The following is a 25,653-nucleotide window of genomic DNA, read 5'->3' as shown; positions in this document are numbered from 1 at the left end:
GGAAGATCCAAGGTGATAGATCTCTTCATGGCACTGTTACAAATTAGGCAAGTAGAAAAACAATAGAGACTTATGCAATACAACTTAGAATTGAAACATTTTCAAAAATAACGTATTTGAAACATTTTTTTTTTGGTCAGGTCCCAAAGGGATATTGCTATTTGATTTGGGTTTCTACTTGAGTTGTCATATTGATAAACTGATATGGGTGGGAGGCTAGGGAATGAGGGTTATTCTGTTATTTACTAGTAGGTGGCATTACTTCATCATGAGAAAATATCACAGCCTTTTTAATATCTGGCTTGGAAAAAAATGGCGAGCCCAGCAGATGACTAGAGCACTGGTCCAATTTCTCCTGTTTTAGGAAGATTGTTTTGGTTTTTTGTTTTAAGTCAGAAAGGTACCTTTCTGAGATGCTCCCCACGTACAATCCAAGCCACTCTCAGCTGGATTGTTCTTTCCCTCACAGAGTGACAAAAGTGATGTTCAAGGACATTGTCCCCTCAGACATAGAGTGATTCATGAAGACCTCTGAACTATTTGCTCCAAAGCACATTTGTTCCCCCAGCTCCAGGAGCTGCTCAGAATTCTACAAGGAATTTTCCACCTCCTCTGTGGGCTCTTGTATGCAGCACCAAGAGTCACTACACTGTGGCATCTCTTGCTGTTTGAAAAGAACAGATGCTATTTTGCTCCTAACTGGGTTGCAAAACATCTTTCTGATGTCCTTTTTCCTTTTTTTTAAACCTTTTTTTTGCCAGTTAAAATAGTCACACAAACACTACCTGAGGCTAGTTGCCCTCATCCAGTCTCAGACATGTTTGTCTTGAAAAGGAAGACATGTGAAGAACTTTGGATGTGAGGGCAATGGGGGTATGACATTCAGAAGATGAACTGGAAGGTCAGAGGTCCCCATTCCCAGGCACTGGTATGGCCCCATGTAAGGGAAGGTAATGCCAATCATAACATACAAAGCCTATGCAGGATGTTCTCCCTTTAAGAGAGGCAACTGAAAAAGAGTGATAGAGCTGTCTTTTAGTGTCTGAGTGACAGATCATTTCTTTTCTTACCAGGAAATTCTCTACTCCTGAATCCTGCCATGCAACCCGATCTGACCGTCAGCCGGACATACAGTGGGCCCATCTGTCTGCAGGATCCCCTGGACAAGGAGCTCATGACAGAGTCCTCACTCTTCAATCCTCTATCTGACATCAAAGTCAAAGTCCAGAGCTCATTCATGGTTTCCCTGGGAGTGTCTGAGAGAGCCGAGTACCGTGGCAAGAATCACTCGGGGACTTTTCCCCATGGAAACAACCGTGGATTTAGTACACTACATCCCAGAAACAAAACACCGTACATCCAAAATCTGTCATCACTTCCGACAAGGACAGAGCTGAGGACAACTGGTGTCTTTGGCCATTTAGGGGGGCGCTTAGTAATGCCAAATACAGGTGGGTGGTAAGTGCGTGTTTGCATATTTTTCTCGCTTGTGTAAAATTTTTTTTATAAATATGCATTTGGGAGTAGCAAAAGCTGGAGCTACATTCTGTGTACACGGGAGCCCAGAAGTACAGCAAAAATAGGGCAAAGGCTTCTCTCTGCCTGTCTGCAGGATGGAAAGCCATATCCGATGCTGTTGATAGTTATCTTCTGACATGATACTCATCAGGTGGCATGGACAGGCTCCTGGGTTTGAGACCCATTAGAATATGTTGTCTAGAACATGGGAAGGAATAAAGGAACACAATTCTTTTCTGCCACTGACAAGTACCATATTTATCCAAAGCACATGTTTGTACTGGTAAATAATTTAGCGCATGGACAATCACATTCCTTTCTCTTGCCTATGAGTATTTTCCATGCCAGGCTCCCTGGATAATTACTTTGACTATTTTTAAATTATTATAACATTGATTCTTGGCAAGCAATGATGATGAATCATTGCATTGTTGCTCTTTAAAGTTCAGACATTAGTTCTAGAGCCATGCCGTAAGCACAGCTAATTTCTAAGTATGTGATTCCCTTCTTTGGGTTTTAAGAGAGGGGATTTCTCTGGATATTTGTAGTGGATATTTCAGATCCCTGGCATAGATTACTTTAAAAATGTCATCCCTAGCTGTCACTTGATCTTCAGGGTTGCTGCCTGAGTCTGGAGTTCAGGGAAATGAGATTGGTTTCTTCTCTTAGTCTTAAGTCATGGGAGGTAGGTGAGTGCCATGGTGGATATCAAAAGCAGAGAGGATCACGCACATTGGATCTAGCCATGTTCTTAGACAAAAATTGAGTATCAAGACAGTGCTCAATGAGTGGAGATGACCAGGATAAATCTGTGACAGGATTGGTTTCAGACTCTGGCTGCCACTACCTTACCTGTCCAGTGGTTTAGACTTGAAACTGAACTTTCTCTTCACTTGATAATTTTTGCTTCATTCTACCCCAAATTAGTTGTGTCCTCTCACACACAGTTTTGAAATATAACTTACTTCTGGAAAATAGCCTCAGTTGCAGCTCTAGAAATAATGATGTTCCCCAGTCTACCTTGCCAGTGTTTTAAGGCATGCTAGGATTCTTGTTTCCAATATGTTTGAGTGTCCCATATGAGTGTCAATATATCATGTCAGTCTAACTTGTACCACTGGAGCATAACTGACCAATAGGATACTTCTTTTAGAAAGAAGTAACCAACCATATTTATCACATGAATTTGTAAAAAATATAAAAACGGAACATGCAACCCTTGTTCTACCAAAGACTAGGGTGTGAGATCAGAGTCATATGAAGCCCGTGAGTTACCTTTCCTTTATCAAAGCTTCTTGCGCATGCTCCCATTCTCACATGTACAGGGTTCATATGTGTCTGTGTTTATTTATACGTATTGAGCTATGCCAAGAGCAAACTATTCATTGCCATCTTTGCTTAATTTTCACCAAATCATGGAAATGAAAACTGGGGTGAATGAGAACTATTTCTTTTCCCTTCCATCTCTCTTGAGAAACATCCATGCTGCAAACTCAAACTCTGATAGCTTGTTGGCGCTCCCCACCCAGTTCCACCTTGAACAGGATGTTTTCAAGTCTCTTGACGGGAACCACTGGACAAGATTGAAACTACACATTGCAAACGAGTTTTAGGAAAAAGAAGTGTGGGGAAATGAAAGATGCTCCTTGGTATTTGCAGGGCATGAATGCAAACTATGCCCTGGGGAACTGAAATGTCCAGAGAGCATGCCACAGAAATTAGATTGCTCTAATGCCGTCCATCCTGAATTGCCAGGCGGTGTACTCTCTGGAACTCATTTATTATGCAAAATATGAAAGTAGAAACTCTGACAGGTGGTTCTATTATCATATCCAATTTTAAAAAGCTGTCAGAGTCGCAGGTGGAGTTGGGGAGCTACACTTTCTTTTAAATCAAAGATCAGTGGTGAATGACATTTTGCAAATGGAGAGTTCTTTACCCCTAAAGAACCAGAGGCATAAACCCTTCCCGCTATGCTTTTGTTTTTAATAATCAGCAACTTGCCACCAACATGCTAATGCCCACTGTTCTTCGACCTTTGGCCCTGTAACTCTTTTCAGCCACCATGTACAATATATGTTTGGATAGGAAGTATGGTTGAAGGCTAATATAAATCATGATTAAGGGAGAATGATAAAATGTAAGGATCACCTAAAGAATTGATTCAGGTTGAATTAGGAATACTTTGAATAATGTTTCCATCTAAACATAGGGAATTAAGTTTACCTGAAAGAAATGGGGTAGCCCCAGGCAATGATGGAGTACACAAGACAGAACCTGGTTTTATACTAAGAATTTTGAATCCTTTGCATATCTTTTCGTATTTGCAATATGTGTATTCTAAGTCCGGCACTTTGCTAAGTGTCATTAATGTAACAGGGCACAGTTGTCTAAGTATATAATGAGCTTCTACTGAAGAGTCTTCAGGTTTCTTTGTCATCATGGCATAGAGATAATGTAGAATAAGCAACAAGTAAGTGCCAAGTTAAAGCAAGGTTGAATGACTAGGTTCAAGGCAACATATGAACTCCTAAACATCCCATTAGCATCTGTGTTTTATACTAGTCAGGATATAGTTACAGTTAAGGAAGAATAGGAAATGTAAGGGCCATCTGATTGGAGGTCCCGAAGCATGTCAATTATAGTTATCATACTGTTGATGTGAAGGTATTAAATGTAAATACCTCTCCTTACTGAAAAGCTGTGAACAGAATTTTAATGTGTCCCATTCTTAGTTCTAGTGAAAGATGTTGATGATTACTAACGTGTTACTGAATAATAATGTAAATGTGACTCACAGATAACCTGGTTCACAATAAGTCTCGCATTCCTCCACTCTGTAGCTGCTAACACACAGAGAGAACAAGAATGCTTGTCAACAGCAACCTGCAAGCTTCCTCTGCAATTATCTCTAACAAAAGGGAAAACCAGTGAAGGCTGCATAATTCAAAACATACGAGGAAGCCTAGAGATTGTATTTTGTGTGACGCTCTTACTATTGCACAAGTTCATTCCTTTTTAAAAACAGAAGTCACATTAAAGAGACTCCCAGCTTTTCCCAGATGTCTCTCTTTGTCCAAAGTAAAGTGTTTTCTTCATAGCTGTAAATAGGAACTGGGGACATTTCAGATGCAGAGGTGTGGCTTCACAATGACAAAGACATGAGTATGGTTAAGTCACTACCACTCCCTTAATCTTTCCCAGCTGCTGTTTGCAAAGTTAAGGTCATATCAATTGCAGAATTACCTAGAGTATTTCAAAATTGGTCAGATACATTTTTTCCTAATTAAAAAAAAATAGATGCAACAATTCACAAAGCACCTTCCCTAGCTTACTTCTAGATGTAGCTTATAAGACAATTTCATTTCAGATTTAAGGAACATGTGAGTTTACACATCAGCCCAGATACCTTGTCCAGAAATGAGAACAAGATATATAACTATATTTTAAATTCTGGAGAAAGTTAATTTATAGGCTGATAAATTCTTAACTTTTGGGGTATATTTGGTAGGTCCTGGCCTTAGGATGCCAGAAAATTTTCAAATAAAATTGAACATTGAATATGATCAAATTTGGTCTGATAAGAGCAAGTTCTCTCCCAGGGTTCATCAAGGTTTGGTGTTTATAAATTGGTAGGGGGAAACCCCTTTGTGTAGGCATCTATAACATGCCCAAATAGCATTTCAAAATAATTAGGATATCTCCAAATGACTTCTTGGCTTTCTCTGTCTTAGGGGTGAGTCTACTCATACCACATGGTGCCATCCCAGAGGAGAATTCGTGGGAGATTTATATGTCAATCAACCAAGGCGAACCCAGGTAAGAGTTGGAGAAGACTGGCACATTGATGGTGCCTTGAATATCCAACTGGGACTTGTGTAGACAATCTGAATTTATTGTTCAGGTGAGAAAAGTTGGTATGAGGTTGAGACAGTGACTATGAAGGGAATACAGACCTGAGTTATATCTTACGGCTATTAGAATCTAAGCAGGAGGCACCAAGTAGGAAACATTGAACTGGTAGTCAGACACATAAACAAGAACTGTGCTTAAATTGCCCAATAGTCTCCCCTTCAAAAGAAAATTAAATTACCTTTGCAGGTGCTATTTAGTGCAAAGCCCTATGTATAACAAGGCATCAAGTGATGGAAATCAGGACTCTTCAGGTTCAACAGAAGACCCATTCCACATAGGCTAGGAGTACGTTTCTTAGATGATTTTTTCCTAAGTGTAAAATGCATGGTTCTCAATCGCTTTCAGGTCTGACAGATTTCAGCAGCATTAAATTCAATTACATGAGCAAATACAAATCATGTCACATACTCTTTTTAATGAAAGTAGTTGGTTATTTTCTCAGTGCAACTATAATATTTGTAGAAATGTTGTTTTCTTCCATACAAGATAAAGCTAGCTCCTCTTTAGAAAGCAATTTGTCTTATAAACTGAATACATACCTCTGGCATATTTAGTCCTAACATCTTGGTTATTTTAAAATAGATTTTCTGTTGTTGTTGTTGTTGTTGTTGTTGTTGTTGTTGTTGTTATGAGTATAGAACACATGAAAGAAAAACACGGGGAGAGAAAAGAGCCCCAAAAAACAGATGGTTGAAACAGATTTTGATAGTGATCTATATAGAAGGATTTGTGGGTACCTAGCAATTCTGACTAACTATTCTATGAGGCCTTAGAAGAATCTAAGACAATTTTGTGCTAGCTGGTTAGGGAGAGGGCTCTCAGGGGATTGACATGTAGCTGTACTATGACGGGCAATTGAAGAGCATCCTCGGTTGTGTAGAGAACAGCTTTTTTCCTTCATCCCTATAAAGGTGCTGATGTCTTAACCTCTGCTGGCAGATTTTAGAAACAGACTCAGAGAGTTTAAGTTTGTTTTCATTTTGTAGTACTGGATATTGATTGCAGCAACCCAAAAAGGCTAGGCAACTGCTGGACCAGTGAGCTGTATTGCTATACAAGGTATAGAGAGAGCTTTGAAGTGTTTCTGCTCCATCTTAGGTTCCTTAGATGTAACCATGGAGCTCTTGAGTGAATGGTACCTCTTTTATATCCTCAGATTTTTTTTCAAAGGATACCTGTTTGAGATTGAGGTTCCTGTTTGTTACCTGTATGATTTTAAACTTATAATCTTGCAAAAGTCAAGGGCATCCATCCCTCAGAATCCATAGAGGATTATGTCTAGGACCCTACAAGGATACCAAAATCCCAAGATGTTCATGTCCTTTATATAAAGTGGCACAATATGTGCATCCAATCTGTGGACATTCTGCAACTTGTTTCAAATCTCTTCTAGATTATTGATAATTTCTGATACTATAGTGTTCTGAGAGTAAAACTCTGTCCATGTTCAGTACAGTCAGACTATTTTTGACCTCAGGTTGATTGTCTACAAATGTGGAAGCAGAGGATATAGAGTGTGTACTGAATAAGTCAGAACCAGCCAATCTTGCCTGAGTCATGGCCTCCTGCCAGCTCTGACTTCCGGACCTTCTCTCGTCATTGTAATCGATCTCCTGAGCCTGTATTCGGCTTCTTCCAACTCAAACCCATCCCCAATGCCTTCTACCTCATTATAGCAGAGCCTGCCTGGGGCTCCTTCCCATTTTTTCCAGGACACCTAATTTACAGCTTACCTCCCTCCCCATCTCTTTCTGGAAGCTGCCCCTTCTTAACAGGTCACAAGAAGAAATGTGCCAACAGGCATCAAGTCTTTGAAGCCTTAAAATGCTCACAAATATTGGAAAGAAATTATTACATAGGGCACCCTGCAATTTTAAGATAAGAGAGAACACTACCTATGAACTTAGAGGCTAATAACCTTGAAAGACAGGTTGGCCTAATGAGGTCACTCCTTGGGCTACCTTTTCTTTTTAAATCCTGTGTTGATGGACTAGACTTGCCCATCCATATGTAGACTATGTGCTTCCTACTGCTGTCTAGGGAGGTGGATGTAGACAGGAACCATTTCTTTAAGGGCTGACATCTGTATTTTCTTATCAGTTGAACTGTGGATGGTAAGAAGCCCTTGTTCTCTATGTTCCCTTTGAACCTGCTGATGGGTCCTGCGTCCCTTAGGAATGGTCACTCTAAGCTGCAGGCTATTCGTTCTCCTGGCTCTGTAATCCTTACTCCGCTTTGAGTGACACTAAACTATTTGCAGAATACTGGAACTAGCAAATGCCGCTCTGCTTCCTCTTTGTTTGCTAAGCTAGGATAAATTTTCCTGCCTAAGCCAAGAAGCTGCTTCGGATCTGTGTTCTTTGGCTCTTAATCTTCCGACTCATCAGGAAAAGGCCATTGTGCTCTCTTCCCTTGTCATACCACTTGAAAACCCATTTTCATTTTACGCCGCCCATCTGCCGGCGTAAACTTGCCTCTAAATCCAGCACACGGTGAGAATGAGCTGCCCTGTTTGAGTTCCTCCCATCCCTTTTGTTTTGGGGGTATGAGAAATGGATTTGTTGATTCCACTTCTCTAGCAAGAATACAGCATGATCTTACCAATATCTTGATCCTATATTTAGATTCCTGCCTACCATGCCTTCTGCCTTACCCTGCATTTTTACTATCCCTTCTTTACGCGCCATCTCCAGTGTGGCAGGAGACTGGTTGAGAAGAACTCTGATTTGATTAATCTAAGCTTTCTGCCTGATTTCTATAGCATTGTAGTGGGATCTAAAGGCAAAAATTAGGTCCTCTATTCAAGAAATCTCGCACCGGTCTACATTTATGGTTTGATAAGTGTGTGTGTGTGTGTGTGTGTGTGTGTGTCTGTGTGTGTCTGTGTGTGTCTGTGTGTGTCTGTGTGTGTGTGTGTGTATGATGCTGTGTTCATATGTGTGTTGGTCATATACGTGTGTTTCATGTGCATATGTGCATGGGTTTATTGTTTCAGAGGTAGCAGGTAACAGGCGGCAGCAGTATCAACTAAGAGCTTACATATTAGACTGCAAGCCAAGGCAGAGAGAGCACTGGGGACAGGAGGATCTTGAAGCCCTAAAGCCAGCCCACTTCTGTCACTCACTTCTAGGTGGCTCACCATCTCCAACATAGTCAAATTTCCTAATTCTTCCCCAACAGTTCCATCAGCTGCAGGCCAAGTAGTCATAGACATGTGTCTATGCGGGTCATTCTCATTCAAATCATAACAGTCTTTACAAAAGTATAGGGTTGAAACATTTCTGATTTGGGGTTTTCTATTTTTTTAATGAAGATTTTTTTTAAATTGGATATTTTCTTTATTTACATTTTGAGTGTTTCCCCTTTCCAGGTCTCCCCTTCTGATTTGGGGTTTTCATGATAGAATCATTCATTGTGTATCATTGCAATAAAAAGAGCATAGACATAATGAAAATAGAATAAGTCTCTAATGCATTATAAGGGTAGACTTAAAGACAAGGAGGCAGGCAAAGGGGTTTACTTTTGGGAGATGTCATCTGAGTCCAGTCTTAAAAGATGAGAAAAAGGTTTTAGTGGCGTTTTTTTCTCTCTGTGGAAATTTCCCGATGACTACACATACAGGAATATGTATGTGAGGGCAGAGAGTCTTAAAGAGTGGCTAGATCTAGAGGTTTGTCCTTGGTTAAAGTCACTCTGGGATCAGAACACTGTTTTAAATGACTTTCATACAACTGCACCACAGCCTTGCTACAGACTGGGGCAAAGGCATCATGAACTGTCCCATTCACAAAACAGGGGATAGGTTTTCCTCAGGAACAGGGACTAGAGAGGTCACCAGAAAACGAATGATACCAGTATTGGAGCTTCTGAGGAGATCGGCTGGTGAGGAGCCTCCTATTATTGGATGGAAGTTGTACATCCTCTGACCCACAGACTCCTGATGTACTGGTCCTGTACCCACGGGAACTCTGCCAACTGGTCTCAGATAAGCTCACCACAGCGCCTAAATGTACACGCAGTACATTTTAGTTTAGATTTTTGCTTTGTTTTGTTTCGCTTTACATTTTCTTGGATATCATTGGTGGGTAAAGGACCTCATCCTTTACAGATTAACCAAGTTCTAACCATTTTCTAAGAGTTAAAGTCAGATCTTCAAATAAAAGAATTCCATGTCGTGGCCCTTTCCGGCCCTCCTACAGTAAGAACATTGCAAGTCACACTGGATCACTCCTCACCAAGCTCTCTGCAGCCCGCCCCACCCAGGACCGGAGAACAGAGAACTGGACCAGAAAATTATTAGAGGAGCTTTCTTCTGAGAAGCAATAAAATGAAACCAAAGGCAAACATTCATTTCTTTTTCCAATTACACTGTCATGTGGATATCCCAGACCAAATGCGTAGACCAACATCAGAAATGTAAGTGATCTTGCTGACGGCATTACAAAGACACATATTTTAGCATTTGGGCTTAGTGGAGATGGGATGTTTTAACGATTTTGTTTACTAGGTTGTTTTGTTTTGACCCAATGATGTAGTCTAACTAATGGGTAAAAAAAAAAAAAAATACAAAGGTAGAAATCTAGGTCATATGAGGCACCTTTTTAAAAGATGCATGGACAGTGGCTGCTGGTGTTAATAGCAGAAAATGAAGTAATGTCAAATGCTAGGATGACAGAAGGAGCTCCGGGAATCTGAGAAAGGCAGATTTCCCCGAAATAAGCTCTGTCATTTTGTCTGTAGCTTTATGTGGGTTTGACACATGTTCACACACATATACCCACATACAAACACACACAGAGACATGCACATACATGTAAACATACACATGCACACATTTATAAATACATGCAAAAGATCACGCTTCACAGAGCATATACTGAAAAATGTCTTTAGCCTTCTTTGGGTTGACCTTATTTTTAGAAAGGTCAGAAGAAAACATGAATGCACTCATCTTTCAGCAATGATGTCCAAAGAGACTAGCTATCCTTTAAAAGAAATGGACACAATACATTTGTAGTAAAAGTAAGTTCATTGCCAAACAGATAGTGGAAGCCCTTCTCAAAGAAGAACTTTCCCCCACCGTACAGTACTTAACCCTACATCATCATCATCACCATTCTATTGTCTCATCTGTTCAGAAGATAAGAACATCTTGAACCCAGATTACTGCAACTAGTTTAGTCGTTCCCATCAGCCTCTTGAGTCAAGCTAAATCACTTGTGGTTCACTGATGACTGATGCTGAAACAAGGTGGTGACCAGTCAGGATGATGATGGTGGTGGTGGTGGTGGTGGTGGTGGTGGTGGTGATGATGATGATAAAGAAGTCACTCCCAGGGTGATCTACTACTATTCACCTTTTAAACTCTAGAGAAATATAATCTCAAAGAATATTTGTTCCTGTCCTCTTCAAAGACGCAATGAGAAGTGTCTATAAAATTAGAGCCAAATATAGGGACATGGCACTGGTAGCTGTCCTCATTTCATATCAGTGTCTTTACCAGTTCCATGCTCCCAGGATCCATGGGAAAACCTTTTGGAATATTGGGCGTGGTGGCTGCTCTAGTTTGTTCTCTGTTGCTGTGACAAAGACCAAAAGCAAGTTGGGGACGTAAAGGTTTTTCTCATCTTACAACTCTCAGGTCATTATCCATCATTGAGGGAAGACAGGGCAGGGATGAAGGGAGGAACAGAAGCAGAGACATTGGTGGGTACATCCTTACTGGCTTCTTCCCCCTGGCTTGTGCAGCTTGTTTTCCTTGTAGCATCTAAGAGCACCTTCCCAGGAATGGCAATGCCAGCCTTATGCCAGGCCCTCCCACATCAATCATTAATCAAGACTTGCCTACAGGCAAATTAATGAAGACATTTTCTTAATTGAGATTCCTCTTCCCAGATAATTATAGCTTATGTCTACTTGACCAAAAAAAAAAAAAACCCACAAAAATGAAAAACAAAACACATATACACACAAACACACACACACACACACACACACAAACACACACTATCATACAGCTAGGACAGTGGCAAAGCCAAGGAAAGAGGGAAGAGGGTCCTATATTCCCAAGAAGTGAGATGAACTCTGGCTCTGAAATGTGGGCCACAGCTTTTTCAGGCCAGTGTTCAAGAAGGAGCTGCTGCCAATGGGGGCCACATGGGACTGCCAGTTCTTATGTACAACTGCTGGCAACTGGGTCACACTCACCTACTGTCCACTGTCACTGAGAACTTAGAGACCCACAGCTCATCTATAATGAGCCCCTTAATAATTATCTTTATAATCATTCAAAGTCAGCTAAGAAAGCCATCACTACCTTGCCTGGGATGATTGAGTACAAAGGTGCGTGTTCTCTGCTTCCTTCCTGGGAGAGCAGCTCAGGGATAAGTTTGTAGACAATCTTAGGGAAGCAGACAACATCACCTTCCTATGCGGAGGAAACATCAGAGGCCTCGTGTGTGCGTACACTCATTGTCGGGCTGTCCGTGCAAATGCTCACAAACATGCCCATAGGAGCATCCTCACCGATTCCCTAGGTTGCTTCTTAATGCAATCAAGGTGACAATGAAAACTATCTGACTTGCTATTCAAGGGACAGGTGTACAGAGGCAGGCGGATTTGCCATGCCTTTTAATGAGGAAACCAAGCAGAACAAAATCCTAGAGGAGGAAGGATGAGGAAGGAGACAGAAGTGTGAGCTCTACCCCAGTGGTCTTGCCTGCTCCCTGCGGGACTGAGAGAGAGGAAGGATAAAACCGATTTGATGGTAAGGATTGATGAGGCTTCAGACTGGGCGACCTGGCGAGGCGTTATTTATGTACTGCCTCATGCCCACTACCAAAGGGCAAGCCTGCATCATAAAAGTACCCTCCTTGTGGGATTATTAGTAGAGTCTTTTTTTTTCTCCCTCCAAACAGGGTCAGTTCGGACTATAAATTATAGTCACTCTACAGTCGAGTGTGCTTGTCTCTAATCGTGAACATTTTATATCCATCCACAGATCTCCACATTGGGGTCAAGGGAGAGGGGGTAAAAGAGGATAGGAAGAAGTGTATGTGTCTGTGTGTGTGTCTGTCTGTGTGTGTGTGTTTCTGTGTGTGTATCTGTATGTGTCTGTATGTGTGTCTATGGGTTTGTGTGTGTGTGTGTCTGTGTATGTGTCTGTGTATGTGTTTGTGTCTGTGTGTGTGTGTCTGTGTGTGTTTCTGTGTGTGTATCTGTGTATGTGTCTGTGTATGTGTCTGTGTGTGTGTGTGTTTATGTCTGTCTGTGTGTGTGTCTGTGTGTGTTTATGTGTGTGTATCTGTGTATGTGTCTGTGTGTATGTCTATGGGTCTGTGTATGTGTGCCTGTGTATGTGTCTGTGTGTGTATGTGTCTGTGTCTGTGTGTCTGTGTGTGTGTGGTGAAGGAGATGAAAGGGTTGAAGATATTGCCTAGAATCGTGGCTTGGGACCTGAAGATTAATTAGCAGAGAGAGATTTGCCAGCTGAAGGTCACTTGAGAGTTGCTTGTAACAGTTGCTCTAGGAACAACTTTGAGTTTCTTTCTGGGGAATAAATGTAGCTTTCTAACATATAATAAAAAAGAAAAATGAGAGAGAGAGAGAGAGAGAGAGAGAGAGAGAGAGAGAGAGAGAGAGAATCCATAAAGGAGAGAGAATAGAAGCAAATGAACAGCTTCATAATCAGGAGGGGAGTAGACAGGGAACCTAGTAATGTGAATTTGGTTCATCCTCAGGCCAGAGGGTATGACAGTATTCTGACTTACAAGTATGAGGTGAGGCTGTGGGGCACCGAATCTGCTTCCCCACTTCCTTCAAGGTGAAATACCCTGCCTTTCTAGTTAAGAGTCTACCTGCCGTCTTGAAGCTCCTTGAAATGTACTGATGACATGCAGCACTTGTCAAGATTCTGTCGCCAACTTAGGCACTGACACTGCCTGAGAAGGAAAGCGTTGTCAGAAGTGAGATGAGATGGCAGACCGGGGAGCACAGAAATTCCAACTGCTTGGTCCCCAGTCAGACTCATCAAGAGCTGGGATAACCTTGGCAAATCATTCTTTTTCTCTGGACCTGAAAATTGACATGTTGTTAGCTGTTTTGAGATTTGGATAAACAGTACAATAAAGTCCTGTACAAGAACTCTGGTGAAACCCTAAAATACCATTTACTTATTCACTAATTCACCTACTCATTATGTGATAGCATTCAAAGCTAGAGCCTAGAACATGCTACTGAAGTGCTCTAAACACTGAACTACATCTCAAGTCCTCCTTTTACGTTCATTTTGAGATAAGATCTCACTAATTGTCTAGATTGGCCCTAAACTTATTCCATAGAACAAGCATATTGTGACATTAGAACTGCTTGCCTTAGTAGTATCAGTAGCTGCTGTAATTGCATGCCAGTAATTTCATGAAGACCCAGTCCTGATTTATGTGTATTGTAGCATCCATATGTATACATGTTGCTGTGTGTGTGTGTATGTGTGTGTGTGTGTGTGTGTGTGTGTGTGTGTGTGTGTGTACATTGATATCTCTCTGAATGTAGAGGCCAGATGTTAGTATCTAGTATCTTTCTCAATTGCTCACCACCTTGGGTTTTTGTTTCATTTTGTTTTTGTTGTTGGAGTTGTTGCTGTTGTTGGTGGTGGTTCTGTTTTTTGTGTTCTGTTATTTTCTTTTTTCAAAACAGCATCTCTCACTGAACCCAAAGTCAATTAATTCTACCCTACTGGCTGGCCTGCACCATCCTCTCTCTTTTTTCTTTAGCCTTGAGATTATAGGTTCATGTCATCATACCTAGTTTTTAACATAGGTGCTGTGGATTTAAACTCAAATCCTCACGCTTGCACAGTAAGAAGTTTATTGACCAAACCACCTCCTCCCCAGCCCTATTTTTTTTTAATTACATCAACAACAGATATTCTGTGGTGGTTTCCATGATGCCACCATAATTCTGGGCTTAAAAGCAAGTCCTTCAGTTACAGTGAAAAAAATTAATATTCTAATCTCAAGATCCTGATTTAAAAAAAAAAAAAAAAAAGAGCAAACTCCCTCCACTGCATTTGTGGTTACCACCATTTCTAATCATTCTCCTATCTGTTGATTATACATTCATTAAGAGTCTACTGTATGATCCCAAACAGTGGAATCCTAGTGAGCTGGAACTCAAGTTAGAAAATGACTGCCTAGCTTAGCAGGACGAGAGTCAGGTCACCTTGAAGGTGCTGTATCCCCATCCACTCCCAGGCTTGCTTGCTTGCTTGTGACGGATGGAGATATGTCATTGTCCTTGTTCCTCTTTGCTCGGGGCTCAGTCCAGGGTTTGAATTCACAGTGTTGCTTTAAGTGAGTCTTAGAACAATTTTACTGGGTGCATCAAATTGATGGCGTGTCCCTATCCCTTCTGAGAGATTTGCCATTAATTAACTCCACAACCAGGCGAAGGAACTGCTGGGGAAAGGTGATTCCTAAGTAACACAACAGAGCAGGACTCGGGGAGTGCCAGGAGAGTAAATTGCTACCATTTGGGAGCTCCGTTCATTCTTTCAGGCTACCTTGCCATGCGCTGTAATAAAAGGAGCAATTTATCAAATAGTATCTTAATGGCCTAGAGGGGTTAGTGCACCTTTAGTGGAAGATTATACGCCTTTCCCCAGTAAAAATCAAGATGATTTCTTCGCAAAGTCACTTATGTTGGAGTATAATGCCAAAATGAAATACAGAAAAAGGTAAAAAGGAAGAAAAGAAAGAAAGAAATTCATACATCGATTGTCAATTTAAGATTTGCTTTTTTTTTCCTTTTCCCAGAAAAGATTTCCACCCTGAACCAAGCCCTGCTTTCTTTTCTGCCTCACACACCCGCCCCCCTCAGCCTACGAGCACACCTCAATACAAATTGCCATCATTTTAATCAAAGTGCATTTGAAGCCCAAGTGAGCTCACAATGGGAAGTGATTAGAGTGGTCCAGGGGAGTCTTTAATTAAAGATGCCATTGACAAGATAACAATGGTCCTGAATGCTGTTAATAGAGCGAGGGAGAAGGTACCCCTTAATGCAATAAGGGGAAAGTCACTGGTTCATGGGTTTGATTGCACATTGTGAGCAGGCACCACGTCCCATAATTATTTGTATTTGTGTGGCCATCCCTTTTATTACCCATGCTGGAAGTAGAAATAACCTGTCCTATTAAGATATTTAATATATATCATCCTTTCCACTTCACATAGTTATAGTCTAATAAAAATGCCAGGAGAAGACACCAGCCCTCAGGAAAGGCTATCGCCGTGATGCTAAGATGATTCACATGGCTCTTGGAAGACATGAACCATCCATCCACCTCCTAGCTCCCTGGGTATAGGCTTTAAGCTGAATCACTGGAACTTCTCAAGTCTGCACAGGGTCCTCTGCAGACACAGGGTACTTCTCTGGATAGTGGAATGTTGCCGCCAGCAGCTGCAGCCCTGAATGCCTGAAAATGAGCGACACCTTGATTAGTTAACCCACGCCCGGGACATAATATCGAATAAGGAGCAGGAACAGAGGGTTCCAACAGACAAAAATGGCTCAACAATTACATAGTGGCCCCTAAAAGATGGTCCGTGCTGCTCCGAGGTCCTAGGCATGTTCTTTCGTTAAGGGATTCTACAGGGATGAGTAATGTTAAAAGCCTTGAGAGGCAGAGATTCTGCAAACTGTCCAGGTGAGCACAGCGAAAGGTCTGAAGAAGGCAGGAGAGACAGTCTGGGAGATCGGAGAATTTCATGCTGCTGCCTAGCAGAGGGAAATAGGGGCCTTACCTCAAGATATACCAGATAGCTGAAGCTGGAAGGGGTCAAAAAGTCCTTTTAGCTTAGTGGGGTCTCTGCTACTCAGACCTGTAAGAATAGCTTGTTTTAAGGGCTTGTTTGTGCTCCAGCAAAAACAGGGCAGAAACTCAAGCCTCTATGTGATCACTATACACACCCAACTATTCTATCTTCCCAAGACCTCCTCTGGAGTAACAACTCTCATGCCAGAACTTACTTACAAGCCGAGTTTTGAGGATGCAGTGCTTAGTTCAACATTCAGCCCTTGACTGGCATTCATGAGGCCCTGGCAGCTAATCACTAGAGTTTCATAAAATAAAATTCCAGGCTTGTCAAACATGTCCTGCAGAACAGTTTCCTCCTACCTGATGCCCAAACCTAACACCAGCACACACAAACTCATACACTCACACACACACACACACACACACACACACACATGCACACTGACATATATACACTCACACTCATACATACCCATACACTTATACACACACATAAGCACACACTCATACATACAAACATACATTGATAGACACACTCATATATTCATACACATATAAACACATACACACTCAAATATACACACACACACTCATATATTCTTAAACACACTCATATATTCACATGTACACACACTCATACACACATTCATAAGCATTCACACATACACTCATTCACACACATGCACTCATACACACACACAGCCACATACACACTCTCTCACACACACGCACGCATGCGTGCACATAAAATAGGCACTAATAAGGTACCAGATTCCCTTCTCGATCCTGCCTCAAAGTTGACAGGTGACATTGTGACATGTCATCCTTCTACCCAGCAGCATCCCTGCATCTAAGCAATAAAGACACTGGGCCTGATTCCTCCCTAGGTCTTCCCTGACTAAAAGTGAAATAAGATTTGCATTTCCTCCAGAGAAAGCTGTTTCCCCATTCAAAATGTAAATGAATAAACAACTTACTAGATATTAAAAACTGTCACCGCGGCATGATACATAGATCCGCTCCTCTCCCCCCGCCCCTCACTCTTTTCACAGCGAGGCATCATTTCACTTCTAAAAAGCCCAACACTGCATGAAAGATGAGCCTTAAATTGTGTCTAGGAACTGGTGATTTGCACATGATTTGTGATTCCTTTAGTATATTAATTGGTAAACACCCCCACGAATGTGTGTGTAAACGAAAGCCGTTTAACATATGCAAACAGCTTAATCTCTCTCAGTATGGCATTGCTCCGTTTCCGCAAGCTCAGATGCTTGGTCCCAGTGTGCATCACACTCTCCTCCCACCACATGCCCCTTTGTGCTGCCTCCTTCCCGTGATGCTATTTTAGATAGTACTATGTGGGTGACCCAAATCTTTAAACCCTTGAATGGTAGAGATGCACTTTGGTCCCCCATGAATTGTACACGGGGGCTGTTTTAACTCGGTGTTCTCAATCTGTGCTTCCCAACAAATGGAATACATCGGCTTGATGAGCCCTGGCGTTATTTCCCAATCATTGCTAATCAACCTCCAACCTGCCATCCTTGCTGCTTACAGACTGGAGATGTAAAGAGAAATCAGCTGCAGTTGAATGTTCTGTGATAGCAGCAGCATCAAAGGCCTTAACAGGAAGCATTAAGCTTGACCAGCACCAGCACTGGAACTCCATTTTGGGAGGCTGCCCTGTATTTATCAGAAGCCCAAATCACTCTCTTTTATTTTCTTAAAAATACTTTATTATATTATGTTTTCATACAATACATCCCAACCACAGCCTTCCTTCTCTCCATTCCCAGCCCACCCTCTCTCCTCCCAGTCCCCTGCCCCCCTTTCCCTTCAGAAAAGAGCCGGCCTCCCAGTGATATCAACTACACTTACCATGACAAGATGTAATAAGGCTAGGCATAAGCCCTCATATCATAACTGGATAATAAGGCAACCCAGTAGGAAGAAAAAGGTCCCACTAGTAGACAAAAAGGTCAGAGACACCCTTCCCCCATTGGTAGAAAACCCCCAAGTTCAATATATAAAGAACTCAGGAAACTAGATACCAGCAAACCAACAATCCAATTAAAAAACTGAGTGCAGACCTAAACAGCAAATTCTCATTAAAAGACTGAAATGGCCAATTCCCTCTTAGATGCAGGGTTCTTTGGATATTTTCTTAAGAACAACACAATTTTCAAAAGTTAGTGCCAAGACACTTTCTAAGTAAAAAGTGTAGGCGTTCCTGTCTCTATTCCACAAGCACTGAAAAGACCTTTATTGGAAGTATCCAGGAATATAGAATGCACTTAAACTGTCCAGGATATTCTGAGCCATGTTCCTGCCTTAGAACCTCTTAGAGATAAACAGTGCAGAACCTGTTGTAACAAATGGGCGATTTGCCTATTTCCTTCTCTCTTCCACTCCTTGCCACCTCCAACGTCTTCTCAGGTGTTTGGGTTTTTGCAACTTGCATAGGAGTTGTGAGAAAAAGTTTTCAGGGCGTAAGTGAGTTCATGATTTGAGATTAGCTAGTGAGAAACTGGAGTTTTGAAGAGCCCAGCTCACCTGCAGAGTCTAGGATGTTACTCGCCTGAGAATTGCTTTGTAATTTGTGGTCAAGGAGAGATAACAACAAAAACTCTGAAAAGTTTAGTACCCTAGATCAGAATATGGGATTTAATAGAGAGGAAAAATAATTTAAAAGCCATGAGAACAGTATATCTTCAAGGATATAACCTCTAGAAGGATAGAAATAGCTATGCTTTCAGGGGTCTAGTTTTAGTACTACAGTTGATATCTATCTTTTATGTCTGTTCCATTAAAAGATGATTTAATTATGTATTGACCAAGGCTCTGACATAGTAAAACTATTATTACTCTCCTGTCTGGATTCCAGAATGACACTGTGCATAACGGTGAGGGAGGACAAATCCTTTAATCTGTGACCTAGGCCATCAGGAAGAAGACAGGGATGGTGATGACCAAGTGCAGCAGGGCAGACATCAGCCATGAAAACCTCCTCTCAGACCCTGAACCTGGCAGTTTGGTCCTGAAGAAAATGATCTTTTACAAGTTTAGTATCAGCCCAGCAGCTGTTGAGCTGGAAGACACAATGTCTAAGCAGCTACACCAGCTACATCAAGGTCAGCAGTGTTGGCAGTGGAGCCCAGATAGACAAGAAGAATGCTAATTATTCCACAGGGCAGGTGACACTACATGCAATGCCCCTGCCTACCTCCACCTCATGTTTTATGCAACAGAATTCTGAAAAAAAAAAAAAAAAAAAACCTCCCCTAGCCTATTCCATTCATTCATTCATTCATTCATCCATTTCATTCAATTTCAAAATTTTAAAAGTTTGAATATTTTCCAGCTTAATGAAAACTTGGAGACTGGTAACAAAATCTCTGTCTCCTGTGATAAGGTTTGTAAGGGCTGATATGTATTACCTCTGCTATATTCTCTCCCCATGTATTTACACATGTGAGTAAAATGCAGATGTGTACAGATGAATAAAATTTGTAACCTTTATGAACAAGATACCCCTTTATCCCAAATACATCAGCATATTTAACTGTGGGGTTGGATGTCTTATTGGACAACATGATTCTCATAGTCAGACAATTAACATTGATAAAATACTATTCTCTAATGAACAAAGCTCTTTGCAGCAAATGAAAACTGCAAGCCAGTTCACTGTATGTGATCTATCGGCATCTATCGTTAGTCTACTTGAATCTGAATATGTTCTGTCTTTGAATTTTATGACAGCAGCAATTAAACCTGCACTGGGGCTATGTTGTACACTTTCCAGCAAGCTGAGTTCCTCTCATATTACCCATTGATAAGATATAAGCTGTGAGGTATAACTTGGGAATGCACAAGAGGAGATGCTGAGTTCTCACCATTGCACCTCATCTCCAGGTGTGCTTTGTCTATTCCTTCAGCTACTGGCAATATTAAGGCTGACAACTTGTGTCAAGTTGTATATGGCAAATCACCCATGTGAAACAATAGTTGCCTTTTGTAATTAACAAGAGCCTTGTGGTGAGTACTTTGAAACTGTGTTTAGAATGCCTCACATCTTCATCTACTAGATTTATATCATTTACAATTCTAGGTTAGCTCAATAATCACTGTGGCTGTTAAGTGATGGTTTTCTGTTTATCCCTTGGTATTTGGTTGTTTTTAAGTTTTCCTTTTCATTCATTTATATCAGTGGGAGCACCTTCAAACTGGCTTCTGTATGTATTCTTTTCAACAAACATTTTGAGTGTTTATCATCACTGTTTCAACACGAAGAATACAATAATAAAGAAAACATTAAAATCTCTAGCCTCGTGGAGAGTCCATCTTAGCTTGGAGGTGACAGGAGAACAAATGCACAAATAGGACAGTCCATTAGAGACACAGAGAGCAAAAGAAAGGCAAAGGTCAGCTCTTGGTGTAGTGAATGTCCCAATTACCAGGGCACGAGCAAGGAGTGCCTCATTAGTGGATGCCACTTGCACAAAGCCCTGAACAGGACAGGGAGCCCAATGGCCGTCTGGAGGACATGGGTAACAATGCAGAGCAGCAAAAATAGCCCCAATTCCTTGAGGCCAGAGCAAACTGATATATGGCTGAGTTGAGAACAGACCGGAAGGCAAGAACAGAGCGTGAAGACCAGCCCTGGAACCAGAGTTCCTTAAATCCCAATAGTGTGTATTCCGAAGACAGGGAAACTTTTGTAGAAGAGTGAACCATTGATTGAAACATAGACATGTTACTACTAACTCAGATAACAAAGTTCTTCTAGAGATAAGACCTGGACCTCCAAGTATCCTAACATACTGAAGATATAATTTATAGGCATATGTGCATGTTCCTACAAATGTATGTATCTGCATCTATAGATGGACAGCACTATAATAGTTATGTAACAAAGGTCCCAGGCAATAAGGCTTTTCAATCCGGGAAGCATACTAGGTTATGTGATGAGGTGGAACTAGTCCATACTATGGTTCTGAAGTCACTGCTGTTAATAGATGTGGTTATTATTAGCTTCCAGCAATTTTAGAAAAAAAAGTGTGTTGGCTTTTCTCCTAGCAAGGACACGCATCCTCCCTTGTCATATATTATGTAATGTGAGAAAATGCAAATGCCATCCAAGCTTTTCTTACAAGCTTTGTCCACACTCAATTAAAGGCGTCTCCCCAGTCCTGTCCTTAAATGCCCTGAATTGATATCTGTGACTCCAGCTGGATCATATTCTACATCCCATCTTTCTTTGGGATGTCACAAGAGCCAGCAATTTGGCCAGAAGTCTCTTGACAGTAAAAGAGAAGAAAGATATAGTCTGGGCATAGGACACATGAGTTGTGAGTCAAAGAGTTAGGCTGGTTTATCTGACAGCCGGTTGACTGACGTCTCTGTGACTATATATAGTAATTGCATGTCTTCCCAGGTGTCTAAAGGGTTCTAATTAATATTTCAAATCTCTCTGGCTGATGGTCAAGGATGGAAAGTGACACAAAAGGGCACATTATTATTACTTATGGAAATAAAAATTAAGATGTTAAGTTTTGTTCCATCACCAGAGAGATGTCAATAACTACAGATATGCTTTTCAGAGAAGGAGGATTACATATAAACTTTGGCTTATTGACTTGACACGTATGGTACGATCCAATACCCACGTAGCACTCTAACACCTAGCATTCTATGGCTGTGAGTGCTGATCTTGCCTCCATTTATGACTGAGAGGACTCTTGCTATGCGCAGTGAGTGTACTTGTTCCTCTAATCAATTGATCTCAGTTCATTTGGCATTAAGTAATTCTCCAGATTCCCATATGTTTGAACAATATGTTCAACAAGGGGGAGAGTTCTCCGAAAGCAATTTGATAGGTCGTTTAGAAGAGCTTGATGCTGGTCACTCCTAGGTGTCCCTGCTTCTCTTGTCCATGATGAATGGAGGTAACAATTATAAGGAAAGTGCTGGACCCTCTCTGTGAAGTCACTGGCAGTGATCCGTACACAGGCCACCACTACGTCCTGAGAATACACTCTTGACTTCCACCTGCTTCTCAAACCTTGAATACATCATTCTAGGCTTTCCAAGGAGTATTTGCTTGCTACTGTGATCAGAGCTTTACAATCTCCCTGGCTGCTCAAATGTAAAGGCATGGGGGCCTCTCAGCTTAACATATACTTTTCCTTACAAAAGGAGAACTGTAAAAATTCAGGCATTTTAAGAGAATTCTCTTCTGAAAGCATGACTTGTGCTTCTTCACAAGGAGGGAAGGTGACCAGACGATAATGTTCAGCTCTGTCTTGGATGTAGTAGATGTGGGGTAATCTATCTCTGTTACACAACCTGCATTCAGTCCAATAGGAAACTATGGACAATGAGCTCAGGTGTAGCCATGAAGAACTTATGGTAGGCCAGATAATGTCAAACCATGTGGTTCAGAAATTAATAGCATTTAGGTGCACTCCTAAATAATGCCTCTCCAACATTAGACCATAAAATGAGTTTTATCCTTGAGAACTGAGTTTCAACTTTATGCTGCTAGGGCCTTGCTCTCAGGATCCAGGATGACACATTTAAAATGTCTTCTTTAGTGGAGAGAGTGGGAGTTTTTAGTAATATCTAACTGACCTAGATCTCAACATACACTCTTCCTCTGTGAGTCTGCAGTTACTTCATTGATCGTGTCATTTTTTTCTTTCTTACAAGTGAAAATGCACAAAACAAGTAAGAGATCAAATGCTTGTTCTGCAACACTCAGGCAGCTGGAAGAAATTAAGTGGGCTTCCTGTTAGGTTATTTTCACTCTTTGTTGTCCTTTAAACTTCATCTCCTTATTGCTTGTGGGTAGAGCTGAATAAGGCAGAGGGCTGGAGTATGGCTCAGTGGCCCTGTATGCCCAATATGGGCGGGGTGAAGGGTGCTATATAAAGAAACAGGGAGCCAATCAGGTACAACTCCTTTACTGAGATTTCACTAGGCTTTGCAGGTTTTACAATGGCAATTTTGTGGTAAACAATTACAGCACAGAAAAACCTGAACTCCGAATTTGGGTGGAATAGCTTTAATATAAGATTTGAAAACAAGCTATCATGTACATGTTTATGTATATTTGTAGCTTTCCACTGATTAACCAGTATAAAATATTATGGATCTGATATGTTTGTCCATTGCAGAAATAAGTGGGTTTCTTTTTAAACCAGAATAATCTGTCTCATTTATGCATTCTCAAAGTAGTGTTTTGTTGCATAATAACTTGTTTCATCATTTACTAGCACTAAAATAGTACTGGATATATTGTCTGGAGAAAGGGATCTGATGTGGCAACCAACTAAGTCAGTTCTATCAAATTCTTGGTATTTTTCACTGATAGGTCTGTGTTAATGAGAATGATCATTTGATAGCTGGGGTTGGCTCTGCAGATGCATTTTTAGGGTTCTTTAATTCTCTCATTTCAAAAAGACTTGTCATCAATTTTTGCTCATAAAACCAGTTAAAGTCTAACTGTAAGAAAAACCTTGGTGCCTGAGTAGTTAGTTTAAGGTTAAGCCCTGGTCTCCAAGTCATTCCACAAAGTGATGTCTAACTGCCTGCAGTTATATCCAAAGGGTTACCTGGAAGGGAAGCTGGGGATGTATGGGAAGGCAGCAAAAAGAGATGGAGACCAAGACAACATCTGCTATTCAAGGCCTCAAAGTTTAATGGAGGACTCCAAATATAGGCAGGGGAAAACCCTTCCCCCAAAGGCTGGAAACTTCACAGAACTGGTTCAGTTGCTCTGCAAGTGGCTAGTGTTTCTCAGGAAACTGCAGGTCCTTGAAGAATAATGGGCTTCACCTTTGTGTGAGCACTCCACCCTAGGTGGAGGGGATTATGGCTAATAGGAGTTCCAGCTCAAAGGCTGGGAAAGGAACTTCACATTAATCAGGTTTCTGCCAGGTGGCATGGCACCCCAATAAGGTGACATCTACAGGGATGTCACCGAGCTTGTAGACTATCCCCATCTGTAAATTCTCACTCAAAGTCCCTCACCTTTTACATGCTTCTCTCTCGTATCCTTTCCCATCTGTGAAGCCTGCAGTCAGATGGATCTGAGGTCCTCTTGAGTCCTGAAGTCACCTGTGGACCTCCAGATATGCTTGTCACAACTCCGTTTGCACTGACCATTCCTCACTGTGCAGATGTCAGTGCAGAGCACTGGAATATCCACTTGAAGAAGAGGACCCAGCAGGGGAAGTGGGAGGTAAGATGCTGTGTGTGTGTGTGTGTGTGTGTGTGTGTGTGTGTGTGTTTTATTTTTTTAAATGGGATTTGGGTTCTGTGGACAGTTTAGATTTAACCTTAACCATTCTTATTACAGCAGATCAGCTGCAAAGCTGTTGAACATTTGCTAGTTGCCAAGCAGTTATAGAATTCATTTTGTACAATCCTCTAGGTATTTGCTAGCCTTTTCAAGTAATAATGGAAAACAGAGGCAAAATATAATCCAGAGCTGCATGGCCTGTGAACCCACTAGTAATTACCCACAGAGACACATACACTATGTTCTTGATTGCTGAGTTTCCAGACTTCCGTCTAGGCTATGTCGTTTTCTAAGCTGGCACTACTCTGTGCCAATGAGGATTTAGCTTAAGGAAGACAGGCTACTTTTCTAAGTATCCAGGAACACAGTATGAGCCTAATGTATGTTTAAAGCATTAGCAAATACCTGGAAGATTATCACCACTGCTTTCCTATGTAAATAAGTACATGTAAGGAGATACATCTCAGTTTGAGTGAGGCAAGGAAAAGGAATGAGAATAGATAATAGGAAGATAACAACCAAAGAGACAGTCAAAACCAACAACGGTTTCAGCAGAATTACTATTTTAAGCAGAAGCTGTGATTTGCCTGTCCGATGGGGAATTCTTTATGTCCAATTGAAGTCAGTTTGCCTGAAACCAGGTGAATTATCTTATTGGAACACAGTAACCCTCATGTGCTAGTCCTGGGATTTTGCCTCCCAGGAAGTACTACAGGCAAAAGACGTCAAAGAAAATCATGTTTCTCTTGGAGAAAATATAGAGTTGCTGCAGTGGATTACATTTGCCGGCACAGCTGTACCTTGGGACCAGTCCATTTTCTTGGTTCTAGAATGTATTAGGTCCTGGCACTGTGACAGGAGACTGTTTGGGGCTGTAAAGTTCATAGAGGGGTCAGAATGTAGTCTTCTCCCCCTTGTGTTTTGTTTTGCCTTGATTTTTTTCCCTACCACTTCATTTCTCGGCTTTTCCTCACAATCTTCTCCATCCAGATGGTATTAGATTTATGCTCCACGAAACCAGTCACACATGCCTAAGTTCTTATCAGAGAGGGTGAAATATTCTAGTGCATCTTATCCAAATCATTTACTTAATGGTCCCTTG

The 25,653-nt window shown here is 41.3% G+C and overlaps 1 protein-coding gene across 6 annotated transcripts in view; it reads left to right on the top strand.

Annotated features, from left to right (window-relative positions):
* Positions 1–25,653, top strand: part of Unc5d (unc-5 netrin receptor D) — a 534,361-nt gene that overhangs the window by 469,896 nt on the left and 38,812 nt on the right. For all 6 annotated transcript variants that reach the window (XM_052162698.1, XM_052162699.1, XM_052162701.1 and 3 more), the window contains 3 exons: positions 1,074–1,451; positions 5,253–5,337; positions 24,323–24,491. In XM_052162698.1, coding sequence (XP_052018658.1) covers positions 1,074–1,451; positions 5,253–5,337; positions 24,323–24,491 — 632 coding nt within the window. The remainder of the gene's footprint in view (positions 1–1,073; positions 1,452–5,252; positions 5,338–24,322; positions 24,492–25,653) is intronic.

Source organism: Apodemus sylvaticus, chromosome 18 (genome assembly GCF_947179515.1).
Source record: "Apodemus sylvaticus chromosome 18, mApoSyl1.1, whole genome shotgun sequence".
NCBI classification, from domain to species: Eukaryota; Metazoa; Chordata; class Mammalia; order Rodentia; family Muridae; genus Apodemus; species Apodemus sylvaticus.
This window is presented reverse-complemented; position numbering and strand designations above follow the sequence as displayed.